The following is a 17,961-nucleotide window of genomic DNA, read 5'->3' on the forward strand; positions in this document are numbered from 1 at the left end:
ACCATGTCTCACACTGAGGGGGTAGAGGGGTGGGTAACTTACTTGAGTAATTGCAGAGGCTACTTAACAGCAAAAGTATTGTCAGCTCTTGCAAACTAATTAAACTTTTCAAAGTACTTCCTTTTTGACACCTTTCATTATAAACCATAAATCAGAGCAGAGAGGAGATACAGTGATTTTTCCAGTTATAGGAGGAACAAGGGGGAAAATCTCTTCATCAAATTTTTCTAACATTTCCACCACCTCACTAAAGAGAAAATTCACAATCAAATCTCACTGTTTCTGGTTCTGCATTTCATTGCTTGAATTCATGATATAACTCAAGTTTTACAACAAGTAATCATTGCAACCCTTTTTCTTAACAGCAAAGAATTACCAAACTAAAAATAGCACCAAGATCATCCATAATCATAGCTTGTATTTAATCTCTTTATCTAAGAAATACTTATTACAAAAAAAACAACCACATAAAGGCTTGCAAAGAATTCTCATGATTGTATTAACTCTTATTTAGGTTACTGTAAAAGATCTATGAAACCTATCCTTCTATTCTTAATTATTCATTAATACATCAATAATCCAATTAATTGACTAAACTCAATAGATTAAAAGGGTTTTAATAACCCACTCTTTAAGTTTCTTCACTACTGGTGTTGGATGGTTAAAACTACCTACATACACCAATACACTGTGCATAAAATACACACACTCATTATTGCAAAAGGAGTTACTCCTTCATTCTGCTTCTCTTCTAAGCTATGGTCCTGCTCATGAACAATTACCCCCTGTCAACTGCAAAGAAGTAGTTGGATTATTATCTTCATTATCAGCAAGACTTTGGTGAAGTCAACCCTTCCAAACAAATGCCTATCACTGACTTAGGATATTTTCCATCTTTAGCCTTGATTACTGTCTGACAAGTGAGTAACATACACCTATTCCAACAGCTGCTGCAGCAACACCATATTTCAACCAGGACTCCCAAGAGTTTCTATTGCTCCTTGTACCACTGGCTGGTCTTGACTGTGAACCTTCTTTTCCATCTTTCTCTTCTCTTTCATAATACTTCTTTATGAGACTTTTTGTGTCGTGTATGTCATCCTCGTCTTCCTCATCAAAGGCAGCCTAAGATTAACAGATAATATTGGGATCAAAATGTAGGATGGATTGTTAAAACCTGGAAACTGGTACAGTCAAGACTAACAACAGATGAACCTGTATTAAGCAACACCTTATTAAGCAATGACCTTGTATTAAGCAGTCAGTTGTCAAAGTCCTAAATTTTTCCCCCATAATTACTTCCTAATAAGTGGGTGACATTGTTCTGAATCCCACAATAAACAGCATGAAAAACTATAAGGTCAAAATAACCTGATAACAACATATGGAAGGTGTTTTCAGTTTTGTACTCAAAACTAAAATCCAGCATTATTGGAAATGAAGTAAAGCCACAGCATTCAGTGGCAGATCCAGACCTTGAGCTAAAGAAGGGGGGGGGTGTTTGTTGCTTGCCCTGCTGGCTTTTCTTCCTTCTGTGATTCTTTTTTTTTTCTTTCACCAAAATAAGGAGGGTGCCTGAGCCCCCTAGGCCCCTCCCCTTGATCTGCCACTGGTATTGAGAGATATGATCTAAGGAGGCCAAAACATTTTCCAGCCAAAGTGAACTGTATTTTGTTAGTAAGTAAGTAAGTAAGAACTTTATTTAGAGAGGGTAACACATGACAGTATAACAGATAAACTAGTGGCCCTCTGTGCTAAAACATCAACCAGGTAATCATAAAACAACTAGGAAGAGTAAAAAGTAAAAACATTTATTATCTATAGTTAAAAATATATAGAAAAAAAATAAGTTAAAAACACAGAGATACCTCAGTCTATAAAGTAACTAAGAATCATACAAAGTATGAACATTAATCCCAAGTCATCTATCATCTAATCTCTCAAAAAGTTCTTTTTGTGCCCCAAAATTATATTCCTGCTCCTTACCCCTTCCCTGAGCAGTTTGTACCCCCCTACATCAAACCTTAGAGACAGCCTTGTAACTTAAGCCATTTTTTGTTTCCCTTAAGAATTTGAGTTTGAAAGGATCTACTTTACATTTTTTAGGTACTTACCCATCCTCCCTTCTTTTCTATCCATTCAGCTGTACTCTCTTGTATAAACCTTAAGCTGTGTTCAGCTAACTGCTCAAGCTGCTTATCATCTAACTCTCCAATAATGGCTATTTCACGAGCAAAATGGCACAATAGTGCAACCTTTGACCAGCCAACAATGTGATGATCAAAGGTAAGATGTCTTGCAGCTTTGCAAAATTGTTCGTATGACAGAGATTCTGCTTGAATCATTTTCAAGGGCTCATCTAATAAATTAGGCACCATTTCCATAATTTCTTGACTGATCTTGTCCAGTCGTGCAGCAACACGACCCTCGGGAGATAACACAGGAGAAGGAGTGTGGTCACGATCAAAGCAAGATTTACATGAAAGCGGTGGAAGCTTGAGCTCATTTGGTCTCTTGTAAAAATCCCTATTCAAACACACAAGAATGATGTTGATTCCAACTTTTGTTTATACCTTATGTTAATACTAATAGTAAATTTTTTGAGCCCATAAGTAACAACCAATTGTGTGGCCTCATTTCCTGGTTAGAAAAACACTGATTTTAATAGCAGAGATGAGATTGACATTTTAAAAAAACCAAGCAAAAGTCATCGTCAGAGACTAGTCAAAATACTTTTTTAATGAAAAATATTTATAAAATTTTTTAAAATAAATTTTTAAAAAGAAATAAATAACTCAAAAAGACTAAATGTTACTAAATATAAAGTGAAGTAAATAAAATAAACATTATTTCCAAATCCATATCTCTTGACTTGCATCAAGAGATAGACACAAGCACAGGGTGAAATGTGATAATAAGACTATCCTGTTTGTCATTATATGTAAATTATCCACTAATTACCAGACATTTTAAAACCATAAAGTGCCCAACCGTTTTTATTATCACCCTTAGTGGCGGCTCGTAAGACACGTTTTTTGAAAAAAAGAAGTCAAGAAAAGGAATTCTTATACTAAATGAAGGCTTGATTGAGTTAAAAGAGGTAGTTTGAAAATCACACTCCTATTCATTCCTCTAAATTAAAATTCAGTGGGCTTAGCAATAATTCTTACTTTCCTTGAAGTTCCGAATGATAGCAGGGGGTATATCGAACCATTGAACCATTGTAATAGTCTTATAAATATGGCGATTTTGTGGAGTTTCCTGCACTTCAAATACATGGATGCGTCACGATCTGAGATTCACATGTATGAGATTCAGACAGTCGCATTTTACTGTCTTTCCTGATTGATTCACACAGCTGTTCGAGTTGTGTTTACAAACGCAAACTATTAGAGAATCTAACCAGGAAACATCTGAACCCCCAAAACGTCATGTTAAAACACCTGAAAATAGTGTACTGCGCAATAGACTTGTCATTAAAACGTTCAAACAAAACCGATAACTTACATTTTCTTCTCTGCTCTTCCTCTGAGTTTGTTATGGTCAAATGTTTCAATGTCTCTCTTCAAGTTCAAGGATAACTTTCGCTGTAGTTTTGCCATTTCCAAAAATTTTTTCCTCTTAGATTCGTAAGCTCCGGCATCGCTAGCACTCTTCGACAGGCCAATTATAGCTCTTTTAAGATAAGGTGCCCTGTTCTCAGAATTTGTAAAGTTCCTAGCAGTCAGCCTATCTGCTGGTAACGAACCTAGGTAGTCTAATACTACAATTCGAGTTTCCTCCCGAATTCGTTCGAGTGAGGCCCAACGATCAATGTTTGATTTTTCGGGGCCACAGTTTTCCATTTCTTTATCAGAATCTGTATCCGTAGTAACCTCAGGTGTTCCTTGTGAAATGTATGTTTGTTCTACCGGGTCTTGTTCCATGATAAAGATATAGAAGAAAGATAGTTCTGGTTGCAATACGTTATACCATTCTGTAAAAAATATTGCAAACCGTGGCTGACAGGGAACTGGGTACAAATTCCTCGCGGCCGAGCTGCGCGTGGGCAGCGCGTGCATGACGTTCGCATCGTGAACTTCCGTCTAAACTTCGCGTCAAAGATTGATTCAGAGGGATTTGTGAAGCAATATTGCTCTTTTCATGGCCTAGAACATTTATCTCAAGAGCATAAGGAGCAATGATTTGGGCTTAGGGGAACTTATAGGAGAGAGCCCTCTGTAAATGGAACAATAAAGAGCTGTCAATCGTCATGATCATGGGGCAATCGATGCTGAGCTCTTGAAACGGTTCTTTCTTTACGCGAGTGAAATTGTTTGACGGTCGTTTTATTCGGTTGAGATAAAGAGCAAATAATGTCAAGGCCTATAAAAACTTCTATAAAAATTCAGGCTTTTTAAAACTTGTCCCTAAAGCAAACAAACAAACAAGCAACTTGCTGAGGCAATGCCACGTCGTGATTTTGCTTATTCAGAAATAACATGTGAAAGGCAGATTTCATTCAGGGGAAAGGAAGCGACCTTTTCCTTAGTGCCTCTGCCATCACGATTGAAATTGAAAGCGAATGGAGGAAATATGGGTTTGACCCCTTCGAGTCACGTGAAATATCCAACACCACAGGCAAACTGCTCTATAGCGATAAAAGCATTTTAAAGCGATTAGATAATAGCTCTGAGGCTCGAAAAGAGAGGAAGGTTAAAGTTTATTATACGAATATCAAGAGGATGAACACTCGGTAAAGACTGGGCCTGAAATTGGGGGACGTGACGAGGCACGATGACGGCATTGTTAAGGGGAAATTACCGTACACGACGTATAATTGAGTTTTTCGGGAAAGTCAAAATCTCAGCGGAAAATCGAATTTCCTGTTTTTCAAAGAATCCTTGAAGACTGCTTTGATCTGCAGAACTTGAACAGATTCAGTAGACCCTTGGTGAGGGAACAAGTGCTTTCGTAATGGCAGAAGGCATGCCTTATTCCGATCTGAAACCTCAGAGAGCTCCTGTGGAAAGCTATGAAGAGAGTTTAGAGGATATCGAGAAACAAGCCTGTTTGCTTTTCGAAGAATTTTTAAGACTGCCCCATTCAGCAAGTATGAAGTTAATGGTTAAAAATTCATCCAAAGAAGCAGCAGATTCCCCGATCATGCTCGAGAAAAAGGGCCATGAAAATTACAAACAGTCTCGAGGTAACTATTAGTCGTACCCTAGATATTGAATTTGATAGTTGTAATCTCGATAGGACTCGATAGAACTATGTTTGTTAGAATGACTAGGACTCTTGTCAAGTTCTGTAGATATCTGCACACTTTGCACGGCGCAATTTTTTGTGTGTCATTGAATTCCAATTGATAAGCCATTGGCCTCCTTCATAGTCCTTGCATCAGACAGAAGTCACACATGGTTCGCTCTGCATGATCCTGTCGAAGTTAATGAAGTTGTAGAGAACTTTCGTCTTCTTGGCGGTGATGACAGTCAATATTCTTGTGTTTCCGTTTGTCCAGCTCTAATATATTTCTTCTCTATTCTTTGAGGACTGGCAGGTTTTATCTATATTCAATACTAATTGATTTTCCTTACACGTAAGCATCACCCTATTTAAAACAAAGTAGAACAATGGGATCCTATCACTTAAACTAGATTTGACGGTAAGGGATGATATGTGAGTGGTTTGACCAGTTCTTGAGTCGAACTTCAATCCCATAATCTCTAATATTTGAGTAGGCTTGTGTCACGTAATTTCTTGGTTTAAGAGTTAAAAAATTTGTGCCAGACTGTTACAGATCTTTTTGTTGAAAGAACAGCGCATGTTATTAAGGTACCTACATGTATCTCTTTTTTGTGAATCATGAATATGCTCACAAGAATCTAGTGAAATGTGGTTTTGTTAAGGAACTGAATAATGTATTTTGGCTGTTTCAAAGGAACATCTGGAATGAGGAAGGCAAACTAATTACTCTCTCAAATGACAAGTTAGGGAGGAAAAAACTTCCCTTTTTCTAAAAATAGTATTTCTAGGAAAACAGGGAAGTTTTTAAAAAATGCTGAATTATACAATCTCTGCATTAATTCTCAATGTCTTTCTCATATTTTTACTTGTACAAGTTTGGACAAGCATATACTTTTTAAGTAAATCTTCATGACCTTTGTACTTCATGGTGTATGGCCTTACTTTAAAATAAGTGAACCCTGAAAATTCCAGTTGGCCCTTGTATTAACAGAATTTTGCTTTCAAATATGAAAGCACAGCTAACAAAGATGTTTTCCTACAGCTAAACACTAAGACATCTTCAAGGCAGGCTAAAAGTACTTAAGTGCCACACTCTCGTCAACTTTACTTGCCAATCACAGTGATCTGCAAAATTTCTAGGTACTGGTGAAGTGATTGCAATTTTCACTGATCACTGTGTTCAGCATATAAAAATGGTCCATATCTGACATGTGAGATACAGTCAACTCTCTTATAAGTGGACATCCTCCAGAATTTAGAAGATTTTCCCTCCTGCAGGAGTGACTCCCATAAATGGCATGAAAGAAAAGTAGGGTGGATATCTGCTAATGGGAAAGTGTAAGCTACTTTCTTGCGGCTTACAAGAGAGTTTCTGCTTACAGGGATGTGTAAGGTAATGCTCAGGAATGTGCTTTTGACAGGGAGGCAAAAATTGAAAGTGAAAAAAGTGTTCATCAGTAGAACTGTCCTCTTACAAGGGTGTCAGTTAGCAGAGAGTTGACTGTAATTGTGCTTTTTGCTGCCGATCATATTCTTCATAATTAGTGAATAAAATCCCCAAGTGTGTCACCACCATAACTAAAGTATGACTGAACACTAGAAAAACAAAGAAAACACTAATTGCATTGCAGGATTATTATTGCATCAACATTACACACAGATACAGGGCAAGTCTCAGAGTAAAAAAAAATGCTTGAGTTATTTTGAGCTGATGTGAGCAAATTGCACTAATCCTTAACTAAATTTCACAGTGTGGTAGCTACAGAAAGTTTGGTTGACCCTTGAACACCCTGAAGGAGTAAACATGTATTCCTCTCCCAGAATGTTATTTCAATCCTTCATCAAGTAAACAGGTGACGCAGTTGGACAAACATGTCTGTTAACAATTTTGTGAGAGGATATTGTCACAGTAGAACACTGATTCTCTTTTTATGATTACATTTTTGTAGAAATTTTTAGCATATATAAAGGGAGAGTTTCACACTAGATGGCAAAAGTGAAAGAATTGTAAATTTCATTGTTCATCTTCTCCAGTTCCTTGTGAATGTGATGAAGCAGATGAGGATGATCTTGTAACTGACAGTAAACTTGTTGCACAAAGTTCCAGTAATGGAGCGTTACCTGAGCCTGAGCCTGTTTCAACTCAAAACCCAGAACTGACGAGACTTGCACATCAGATGCAACGGGCTGGTGATGCACTTTATCAACAATATGGCGATCGAGTTGATGTGAGTTGATTTTGTACTTGAAACTTTTTGCTTTGGAATGGGAAGTGGGAACTATTTTAAGTTAAAAGAACCAGAGTTAATTAGCAGTCAGACTTTATTCTTAGAAATAATTGTATTCCCTGATTAAGTTGGTGGAGGCACGGTGGCCTCATGGTTAGTGTACTTGACTCTGGATCAGGTGGTCCAGGTTTGAGCCCTGGGTGGGGTCATTGTGTTGTGTTCTTGGGCAAGAAAGACACTTTACTCTCACAGTGCTTCTCTTCACCCAGGTGTACAAATGGGTACCAGCAAATGTGCTGGGGGTAACCCTGCGATGGACTAGCATCCCATCCAGGGGGGAGTAGCAATACTCCTAGCTGCTTCATGTTAAGAAAACCGGAGTTAAGCACTGGCCCCATGGGTCACTTGGGCCCATATCAAGGCTTTACTTACTTGTACTGTTTAAGTTGATGTGACTTGTATGTTGTAAAATGATTTTGTACTCATTTGTAGCTTTTTGCACATTCAAGTAATGTCAATCTTTACAACACTTAGAGTAGATCTTAACCCTTTAAACCCTCAAGATTGAGGGTTAGTGTAATAGCATGAGTCCAGGGTTCATGTATTAGGCACAGTAATACATGGATGTAATAAATACCACAATGTATTTCTAGGAATAAAATCTTATTGTCTTTACACATGATATAATTTTCATAGTATAAATGATAAGTGCTGAAAGTTCTGTGAAACTTGGTGACAGCTGAAAGGAAAACTTTCATGTTAATGTTGGAGTACAAGATTGAATGAAGATCTGTTCTGATATCAACATCAGAATCATAAATTAAACTAATTTGCATCATAACAAAATTTATTGCCACTATTTATTTTGTTGTGGTTTATTTTCTTTACAGGGAGTTCAGACACACTTGGTTTCATATGTCCTGGATAATGCTGCTGATCTGACTTATGACAGATTCAGTAAAGAAATTGATAACATGATTGGTCGAGACAGAAACTGGACCAACTTGATATTTGCATATTATGTTGGTAAAAGAGTGTGCTTAATGACATCTGATGCTTGTGGTGCAGTGAAGGGCTATTTTGAGCAATACTTGGGTCAGTCATATCGCCGTCCCATGCAAGAGGCTGGTGGAATTGTAAGTTCAACCTCACTGCAGTCAGTGTTTTTGCTTTTATTCGCAATTTTTTTCTATTTGGATTGATTCCCCAAAGTATGGCCATTGCCATTTCTTCAAATGGTCTTTATTGGTGTTCATATTATAGCCATGGCATCTAAATTGTCTTCACTAAAGTACCATTGGAGTCAAGTTACCTTCAGACACTTAGTGAAAAAGTAATTTTCAATATTTATCGTTGCCTGGAATAAAGCTATGTATTGTGCAAGAGTTATGAAAACACTTGTTCTACAATTAGAAAACTCCCCAAGTTTGATTGCTCAGCATAGGTTCAAGTAGACTATAACTAGGTCTCATTATCAATTTTTACTCATGAGCTGGACCAGTTTTTCTTCTTTTTTTTTCCAGTTCAATACTGGAAAGTTTTGCACATGATATCTTTTTTTGAACTTATACAATATAAACATGGTTTTGTATCTGTTTCTTTACTCAGGCCCGATTTGTGAATTCTAAAGGTCGCTAAGTGATGCAGTCAATCAACAAATGAAGCATGTTGCTAAAGAGGAGCTGCTCTGATAATGACAGCTGCTTTGCCTGGCAAGGGATGGCCTGCTTGAAAAACATATCTTCCCACATTTAAAAGGACAATGGGAATGTGCACCCTGTTACGCACTTCATTTTTTAAAATTCAGTTGAATCAGAGCTGATTTTCTCTTTGTTAATTGATACTTAATTGTTTCAAATTAAAATAAACCTTTTTTTTAGCAACAGCATGTAGCTGTTAAATTCAACAATAGCGAAGCTAGGTTCAAGAGAGACAAACTTAGGAGATGTTGTTACACATGGTGAAATGACAGCACCCAGGATGCATTTTTTGTCATTACTCTTTGAGAATCACTGTTTATTTGGTGAAATGTATGAAGTTGATTATCTAGCATGTCTTGAGTGTCATAGCCTCTTAATTCTTTTCTATTTGTAACTTAAACTTTCAGTATTTTTTTATTCAAAATTAAAGTTGCTGGAAAGCATCACAATATTTGTAGTGTAGTATTTAATAGAAACTTAGAGTTATTTTTCTAGTTTTCGTTTTCTTGATGTAGAAGTTATGAGCTTAAGTCAGTTGCCTAATACTGCCCCCTTCCCCCCCGTTCCCTCCCAAAAAAGGAAAACATATCCTCACTCACAAACATGTAAATTTTGTTTTTATGAGCTTTCTTTAATTGATCATTTCAATTAATTAAATACTTATATGGCATGTCATGATTTATGATGTTCTTGCTGTTCAGTTATTTCTCAAGAAGACTTTCAACATTTTCAGTTTTAAAATGTGGAAGCAATTCATAATCCGCAGTTCACACATACGATCTCTATATATTCACAGTCAGCGCAATGTGAGAGCAAACACGTCTTAAGAGTAAGTTATTTAACGATCCATGCACAGAAGTTGCTAGTTAAATCTAAAGGTAAATAAACAATGGAACTTATGAAAAGGTGAAACCAGTAAGATAAACATCGTAATGCGTAACTAAGGTAACCCCATTATCGTGTACCAGATCGAGGCACTTTGCGATAATTTTCGCAACGGAACCATCTTGTTCCTGTTCCGAATTATACGCTCTCTGGACTCGGGTAAAATAGTTTAAATTTTCATTATGAAAATTATCGTTATGTTGTCTTCAAAGCAATTTGCAATTTGCAAAGTCAATTTTTTTCCTTTGGACAAAAAGGATCAATGACGACACCCTCATTAATTAAAAGTCAGTTTAGAAAAGCTGGCCATTCTCTCGTTTAAAGGGTTTTGACAAAGAAGCCAGTCATGAAGAAATGGGTATAGAATGGGCGCCTGTCCGACAAGTAGACTGGCAGTGAAAGGTTGGAGAAAGCGAGTGAATTCTTCAATTTATCATAACCATTACAATTTCATCAAATGTGATGAGTGCATTGCCTACTTTATTTTTCACAATTCATTCTGTACAGTTGCTATCGGGCCGCTGGCTGTGATTGGACACCTGTAATCGGGCAGTTAAAGAAGCCAATCATACCTTTCAGCCAAATCCACCAATCACAGAACTGATCACGATAACCACAACAAAACCACTTATCCTAAAAAAAAACCTTGTGGAATTTCCAAAATCGAGGAATGTTTTACTTTAGGTATCGTCTTTACCGTAGATATTTGTCCAAAATGTATTTGTTGTTTTCAGGAATTGTAACGGTTATGATTAATTGTTAACAGGACTTTGTGTCGTCCAGTTCTGTCTGTAATCATACCGATGATAGACAAATCGGAGTCCTGCTTCGCGGTCCTCCGATTTTGTTAATCACCCGTATAATTACAGACCGAATTGAACTCCACTCGTTCTCATTGCCATTATTAATCGTCTTCATTAGTGTCATGACATAAAAAGCTCGATAACCAAACAAAAGAATAAAAAGGAAACGGTTGCATTTTAACAAACTATGGACATAGGTTATTAAATTAAACACACCTAACGATATTTTTCGTTACGTTTCGAGCTACTTGTAAATTTTCTTTTGTATTCAATACTAGTTGTTCAAAGAACCCTTATCATTCCTAAGCATGCGATTATCGTTGGATATTATGCTTACTGCATGATCTGTAGACGATACAAGTATCTAAGCGGAGACTGGGGCAGAACTTACCCCCTTTTTCGCTGTACGTGTGCTCTGTCCCTCAGTACCAATGCCGATCAATAAACAGAGTGTGTATGAATGCATTTAACTGGTAAAAAATTAAATTCACCTGTTTGAAACCTGTCTCATGCAGGTAATCTTGAAAGTCAAAAGGTTTAATTTAATTGACGTCACCTGTTTGGGTGTGGTCCTCGTTTCATTTTTCTTGTTCGACAATTTTTTTTAATGACTTCTACTTACTAGGAGCAACAAGAGATGAAAAAGCTGAGGGAAAACTCGAAAAGAAACCGCACGATGATAACAGATTTTGTGATATATTCTCAAATCTGCATCAGCCCTCAAGCGGCAAACAGCTAAACGTGAATAGCAGTTAAGGGTTTCAAATAAATCATTAAAAACAACTGGACGACCCTGTCGTAAAGCTAATTAAATTTTAAACAACGCCATACAAGTCGACTAGCATTTTTTCACATCCACGGCGTGCTATATTTCACAGTAAGCCGAACAAGCTTCTCAGGCACGAAATCGCTCTCCTATTCGTATCAAAGACTTTCATCTCATTCTTCAGAGCTGGTCTACTCGACGCATCTGAACGAAGAGGCAAAGTAAGTCAATGATCTTTTGAATTACTTTTGAGATCGCGATTACTGATGTTCCTATTTACCGCGTAATGCGCGTTTGGTAAAAGCAAGCTCTCTTAAGTTGCCTTTTTGGGAAAGTGACTTCAGTTCACTTCTTCTTAAAGGGAAACACATTGGTATAAATACTTGTGCAGACTAAACTAAAATTTTATCTTTGTTTTGGTAAAGTTGTGAACCAAGATGGAATGTTATGTTTTTGGTATGTTCCTTGTCAGATGCCGCTAATGAGTTTATTTCCATCACAGTCGCAGTAATTAATTGAGTCCCGTTCAGTTCTCAAATTTTCTCGATCGAAACATAAACAATTTTAAATCACTATTTTGCATTTGTCCGTAGACAATTTTTATTGGTTGGAAACACATCATGGTTGGTAGTCGTTAAGCCTCAAAAACCGCAACTTTATCATTCGTTTCTCCTCTTACATGTCGTTCGTAAATTTGGTTACAGTCACCTTAGATATCGTATACATACATTGTCTATTTACATCAACATTTGACAGGTCGACCATGTTCAGTATCTACCTTGCGCGTGACGGATGTAGTCACGCTATCTCCCATGAAAACCTGTAATAAATAAAGAAACTAGTCGCGATCTTTGTTTCAGGTAGCAAACCTCTGAAATTGGAAATAGCGAGGGTGAGGTCGGGGATCGGTCTTGCTCGATATGTCATCCTCAGCCCCTTTCCCTCAAACCAGCCCCAACTCGAGCATCACTACAAAAGTTTTGGACTTCCTTTGATGGAATGCGTCGTTACTTTTCGTATGTCGTTTCGCGATGATGCCAACAATTTTGTACAAAAGTCCTATAATAGATGATTACTTTGTTTTGCAACACTGTGTCCCGAATTAAACAGAATTTTTTCTCAGCAAAAAGTCACAAGTAAATCAAATATAACATCCTAGGGCGACAGGAAGATTAAAAAATGGGAAAGAAAAAAAAAGAAAGAAAAACATGGAAGTTAGCTACAAACTATATCGCTCAGCACTTGTTTTTTCAAGCTTGAGTTTCCGCGAGTTTTTTTGTTTTTGTTTTTTTTACTGTTTTTTTGTTTTGCTTCTTCGACCATCAGCTAAGAAGTGAAGCAGAATCTAACGCGTCCTCTAATTGGTCCAATTTGGCGTCACAAGTTCTTTGAATCAATCTGATTGGACAGAGGGATAGAAATTGTGGCGCTAACGACGGCGCAAGCACCCGAAGCAAGCTGAAGCCGTAGGTACCATCATCGCTGCTCGAAGCCAACCTTCCGCAGTCCGCAGCCCCAAACATTGATCCTATTATATGGAAAATCATCACAGGTAAGCTTTGACGTTGCAATTTTAATAACTCCTATGTTTTTTGAACACGTTCTTAAAGCAAAAATAGACAATTTGCATTCTTCGCTTGAAACTAAATCAAAATGTAGGAAATCTCGGTAATTTGACTTGATGACGAACTCCGCGATAAAATCTACGCTTTTTTTGCCAGACCAGATTTATATCACGGAGACATATTGCAAGCTATGTATTTTTAAAACTCTGAGTTTGTATAAACAACACATTTGACTGTTTCAAAGCTACTTTTTAAGTCAGCTCAATTTTACACAGAAATCAAGGCAGAACTGTCAAGAACGACGACTGCATTTTAACTTTGCTTGATTTGTTTTCATTGACATACCCTCGTATCATCTTGATTTTTCTTTGGCTGACTTACTCACTAAGCCAAAAAATTGAGATAATCAATTATTAATCTTGACAAAGCGTACTTCGAAAGATCAAGAAAACTTGCAAGTCAAAATAGACACCAGCTCAAGCAAGTCATTTTACGCTAAAAAAGCGAAGCTTAGTTCTAACCTACAAGTTGAGGATAAGTATATCAGTTTAGCTGAGTATCAGAATAAGAATTAGTTGGAAATAAGCTTCTGCAACAGACTCAACATCCTACAAACGCCTCCAGTTTTTGTATCTGCGACCGAAAAAAAAAATCCAAACTGATGAGCGTATGAAAAATCACAGAAAGGTTTTCTTTGTTAATGTTACCAAGATTAAATAAATTCCACTCTGGAATACAAGCTCATTCAGAGCTCTGTTTATTGTGTGCAGTTCATTAAAATCGTATCAATAGGGAAAGAAATCTCCAGTAAATTTAATTTGAAACCAAACAACGATTATGAGTAAAAGTGAATGAAGTATTAATTAGGTTAGCTCGCTCCTGCTGAAACGCATAACTAATTAACAAGCGAACTGGTGATATTGACTCTGAATGTGATTTACTTTGTTCACTGAAAGAGGTTATCAGAACATTTTTTTAGAAGCTAACAACTTTTTCTTTTTTTTTATAAGCATTTAAATGTTATGTTCAGTTAACTTCTTTCGATTTTATATTATTATGTATTATTTTCACAAAATTGTGCGACTGTCGGTAAAATAAATTTTTGTAGATGTATACCAAAAGAACATGGCTCTGTAACACTGAATTTTTTTGCTTAGCTTTTTAGCCAAACTTATAAATGGTGCTATTGCTGGAGTGGTCGGCGTTGCATGCACCTTCCCATTGGATTTGTGTAAAACAAGACTACAGGATCAAAGACATCTTGGGGCTCAAAAGCACTACAAAAACTTGTAAGTTGCATGTGGATTTCATAAACACAATGATCTGCAGTATTCAATGGAGTGTGTTCTTCTACAGTACTGTGGTACTGTGCCACGTTGTTCATTCAAGGTCATTGCAAAATTAGTAACAAACATGGAACCTTTGACAACAGAACAGTTTTTGGGATCGCTGACGTTTATATGGCTTAATTTTTTTCATTCAAACGAGGCTTTAAAACTCAATATACAAAATGGTGATCAGAGCATAAATATCTTAACTGTATGACTCTTTTCATCATGCGAAGTTCCATTGACTTTTGAGGCAATTTGCTTTCGCAAATGGTCCTTGCCTTCTCTTTAGAAGCAGCAAGATTTACCTTAAAAGCATGTCTTCGATTATTTCTTCCGTAGAGCGGACTGTCTATGGAAAGTGGCAAGAGCAGAAGGGGTGAGAGGTTTATACAAAGGTTAGTTCCGTCTAAGGGATCATTACGATCGCTTCAAGTATTATTGTTAACCATTTTGTTAGGGGATGTGGATGCTTTATTCAGAAATCACCTCATCAGAGGTACACTATATGATCACTATTATGAAGGTATGGAGGTCAACAGATGATTGTAATACGTTTGATAAAAATCAGTTGTAGCAATGGTTCAACCATCAAACCCCGTTGTACATTTTTTTATCTCCTTTAGGCATAGGAGTAAATTTGTTACTCATAAACCCGGAAAAGGCATTGAAACTTGCTGTAAACGACCAGCTAAGACAGATGTATGGTGGAAGAAGGTATTTCCCCGGATCAGAAACTTTGTGGTGTTTTTAGTTTTCGAGGAAATCGGTGATGGATACATTGATTTCGTTCGATTACAGATCCAAGTTCTGAACTTAAACCTGAAAATAAGTTAAAAAGTAAATTGAGTGTTTTTCGCCCTCGAATCCGTTTTAATCTTCTCCATCGTTTACCGCTAGTGTTTGCTACTTTTCACTTTTGGCAAACTAGTTTGAAGTGTAGTCCAATTTGGGATAACCCAATAAACAATTCCAAGTGGTGTCACGTCTCGCTGGTCCAATCCTTCTTTCCTGTCTACATTTCAGACACACCCTTCCCTTGAGCAAAGAGATGATCGCTGGTGGGGCTGCTGGGTTTTGTCAGGTGAGAGTCAAAAACTGTTCACGGTATTATCTACAACGCTCAGTTATGGCGACATTACGTATCTCACAACACCTAAAATCTATTTTTCCGTAGTTTATGAGCTTTATTTTAATATGAAATTGTCTGGTTGTTTTATTTTCCTTCCAGGTGGTCATTACCACACCGATGGAAATGCTCAAAATACAGCTTCAGTTGGCTGGATCACAAACAACAGGTACATTATACTTACAGGGGACCCTAGCTCAGTTTGACTGCTACATTTGTTTCACCCTGAAAAGGACGATTCCATTCTCAATAGGGTTGGGAAACCTGTAATATTTAGTCAGAAAACAAGTTCAGTCTTATATTTACTTTTTTACCAATAGCTCCCCGGATAGCCAACTCAACTACCACTGTGGCGGCGGCGAGCTCAAACGTTAGGACGTTCGGCACCAATTCAAGCACAGCCCCCCAATCCGCCCTAAGAATAGCACATGACCTGATGAGGAGCAAGGGTATAAGTGGCATTTACAGAGGACTTGGCGCCACATTACTGAGGTACTGTGGGGGAGAAAGTCAACAAATATTACGCCACGATCACTATGTTCTTGTAGTCTGTCATATCTCTCGAGTGTTTTTTAAACGCTGATTCTATACTTCTTTCTTATTTCTCGCCAGGGACGTGCCGTTTTCCTGCATCTACTTTCCTCTGTTTGCCTATCTCAGACTTGAGGTAAGTGAAGAAACGCGTAACTAAAATTACCGTTATCCTACTAGCAAGCCCTGGTTAGTGGTGCCACTGGACGCAGAATCCTAGATAATCACTCGCCGGCTCGCGTCGCTCACAGCCTCATACCAGCCCTGCCTTACATTTTCCCATGGGCGAGAAAACCCGTGCAGAAGTGTGAGTAGCTTAGGCCTGCTCGCATGGTATATTGCCCCGGGAATGACTTAGCGATGGTGTCTTTTGTTTAGTTTCAGGGAGATGGGACACACAGCCATGCCCCAGGGCCACTACAATCTTTGATGGCAGGGTGTACTGCTGGTTAGTTTGTTGTATTTTGCTTTCTGTTCACTTCAATAGTAAATCGAGTTCCTCTTAAAAAAAAAGACGATCAGGCAGAAAGAAAAACAAACCAAATCGAAAAACAGAGGTCGATTTCGTCTACAAACGATTGGGAATTAACCGGAAAACAGCCGGAACTTCTTCAATATCGTTAATACTGTATTTCCTCGAATAATGGGTGGACGCTTATTGGAAGGAAGGCACTCATAAGAACTATTAACCTGTACTGATTCAGCTGTAGTTGACGCTTGAGGAGTTAATAAATTGAGGTAGAAACAGGTTTTTCTTGTATCCTTACTATCTAGGAAAATGAGGGGTTGGGGGGTGGGCGCTTGTTTGATATTTTGGCCTAGGGCGAGGGCGCTTCATCGGGGAAAGGTGCCCAATGGAGAGTGGGCGCTTATTCGAAGAAATACAGAAAATAGCATTAGTTGATCCTTTTACAAACACGGAAGGTTGTTTCGCGTGGATTACCAGCCAGCAAGGAAATAGTATCTCCAAACATCACGTATCCGCGATCGTGTTATGACCAAAACTAATAACCTTTGATGTTTCAATCCAGCTATGATAGGAAGTGCAGCTGTCACTCCATTGGATGTGATCAAAACAAGGCTCCAGGTGATAAGAACAGGAGGAGAAGCTGCCTACAACAGTTTGTGGGACTGCGTTCAAAAAACCTACGTAAATGAAGGGATAGGTGCATTTTATAAAGGAGTAGTGCCAAGGATAATCGTAATTGCACCGTTGTTTGGAATTGCCCAGATGGTATACTTCTTGGGAGTGGCTGAAAAAATATTGGGACTTGAAGCGGGAGAAATTTGAGCTAGATGGCTATAAAAAAATAAAACTAACGGTTCATGTTAATAAAAGAACAATCAAGAACGAGTTGGGGCATGAATCAACTTCATGCGTACACAGAAAAAAAGGACAACAATTTCGTGTTAATACTCAAGGCTCAAAGCTTTTTGCAAATTTACTAGACTTCTGTCAAAGGTGTCGGGTAATGTAACCAGTATTTATTAACATGTAGCATTATAATTCCCCTCTCGAAGATTTTACGAATCAGATCTGTCCAAATTATGTGACAGTGGTAAATTGTAGCTGGTTTCTAAAGGTTGCACAAGTGACAGAGAAAGGTTAAAACCGTCAGATGAAAATTACCAGAGAACTTCATAGGAATATGTGATAGGTATCTTTGACAGTATAAAATAGACGTCAATATCTCATCTTCACATGGCAGTAGGATAAAAATAAACAGTTGAAAATGAATGGCATCACTGATGTAATAATGTTATTTAAACCCCTTAATTCCCAAGATCCGATTGCTA

The 17,961-nt window shown here is 37.6% G+C and overlaps 3 protein-coding genes across 3 annotated transcripts; 2 read left to right on the forward strand and 1 right to left on the reverse strand.

Moving 5' to 3' along the window:
- Positions 1–403: 403 nt before the first annotated feature.
- On the reverse strand, positions 404–3,981 carry LOC131768422 (uncharacterized). Its single transcript, XM_059084158.2, has 3 exons — positions 3,508–3,981; positions 2,115–2,526; positions 404–1,125 (listed from the first exon to the last, which is right to left on the reverse strand). The coding sequence occupies exons 1-3, from the start codon at positions 3,924–3,926 to the stop codon at positions 907–909; spliced, it is 1,050 nt and encodes a 349-aa protein (XP_058940141.2). The 5' UTR covers positions 3,927–3,981; the 3' UTR covers positions 404–906.
- Positions 3,982–4,774: 793 nt separating this feature from the next.
- On the forward strand, positions 4,775–9,608 carry LOC131768441 (uncharacterized). Its single transcript, XM_059084177.2, has 4 exons — positions 4,775–5,188; positions 7,264–7,457; positions 8,348–8,593; positions 9,066–9,608. The coding sequence occupies exons 1-4, from the start codon at positions 4,957–4,959 to the stop codon at positions 9,093–9,095; spliced, it is 702 nt and encodes a 233-aa protein (XP_058940160.2). The 5' UTR covers positions 4,775–4,956; the 3' UTR covers positions 9,096–9,608.
- Positions 9,609–11,710: 2,102 nt separating this feature from the next.
- LOC131768429 (mitochondrial glutamate carrier 2) lies at positions 11,711–17,959 on the forward strand. The gene is made up of 11 exons (XM_059084166.2): positions 11,711–11,832; positions 12,938–13,163; positions 14,334–14,465; positions 14,847–14,902; positions 15,131–15,221; positions 15,531–15,588; positions 15,736–15,802; positions 15,954–16,125; positions 16,246–16,300; positions 16,543–16,612; positions 17,196–17,959. Exons 2-11 carry the CDS (start codon positions 13,147–13,149, stop codon positions 17,453–17,455), a joined length of 978 nt encoding a protein of 325 aa, XP_058940149.2. The 5' UTR covers positions 11,711–11,832; positions 12,938–13,146; the 3' UTR covers positions 17,456–17,959.
- Positions 17,960–17,961: the final 2 nt, after the last annotated feature.

This window comes from Pocillopora verrucosa, chromosome 1 (assembly GCF_036669915.1).
Source record: "Pocillopora verrucosa isolate sample1 chromosome 1, ASM3666991v2, whole genome shotgun sequence".
Taxonomy (NCBI): Eukaryota; Metazoa; Cnidaria; class Anthozoa; order Scleractinia; family Pocilloporidae; genus Pocillopora; species Pocillopora verrucosa.

What these genes read in the sequence shown, in the direction of transcription:
- LOC131768441 (XM_059084177.2), top strand. Translation starts at nt 4,957, where the DNA reads ATGGCAGAAGGCATGCCTTATTCCGATCTGAAACCTCAGAGAGCTCCT. An exon ending in AAATTACAAACAGTCTCGAG is followed by an intron (nt 5,189 to 7,263) that starts GTAACTATTAGT and finishes CATCTTCTCCAG; the next exon opens with TTCCTTGTGAATGTGATGAA. An exon ending in TGCAAGAGGCTGGTGGAATT is followed by an intron (nt 8,594 to 9,065) that starts GTAAGTTCAACC and finishes TTCTTTACTCAG; the next exon opens with GCCCGATTTGTGAATTCTAA.
- LOC131768422 (XM_059084158.2), bottom strand. Translation starts at nt 3,926, where the DNA reads ATGGAACAAGACCCGGTAGAACAAACATACATTTCACAAGGAACACCT. An exon ending in GGAAGAGCAGAGAAGAAAAT is followed by an intron (nt 2,527 to 3,507) that starts GTAAGTTATCGG and finishes GTGTTTGAATAG; the next exon opens with GGATTTTTACAAGAGACCAA. An exon ending in TAGAAAAGAAGGGAGGATGG is followed by an intron (nt 1,126 to 2,114) that starts GTAAGTACCTAA and finishes TGTTAATCTTAG; the next exon opens with GCTGCCTTTGATGAGGAAGA.
- LOC131768429 (XM_059084166.2), top strand. An exon ending in CAAAAGCACTACAAAAACTT is followed by an intron (nt 14,466 to 14,846) that starts GTAAGTTGCATG and finishes TTTCTTCCGTAG; the next exon opens with AGCGGACTGTCTATGGAAAG. An exon ending in GGGCTGCTGGGTTTTGTCAG is followed by an intron (nt 15,589 to 15,735) that starts GTGAGAGTCAAA and finishes TTTTCCTTCCAG; the next exon opens with GTGGTCATTACCACACCGAT.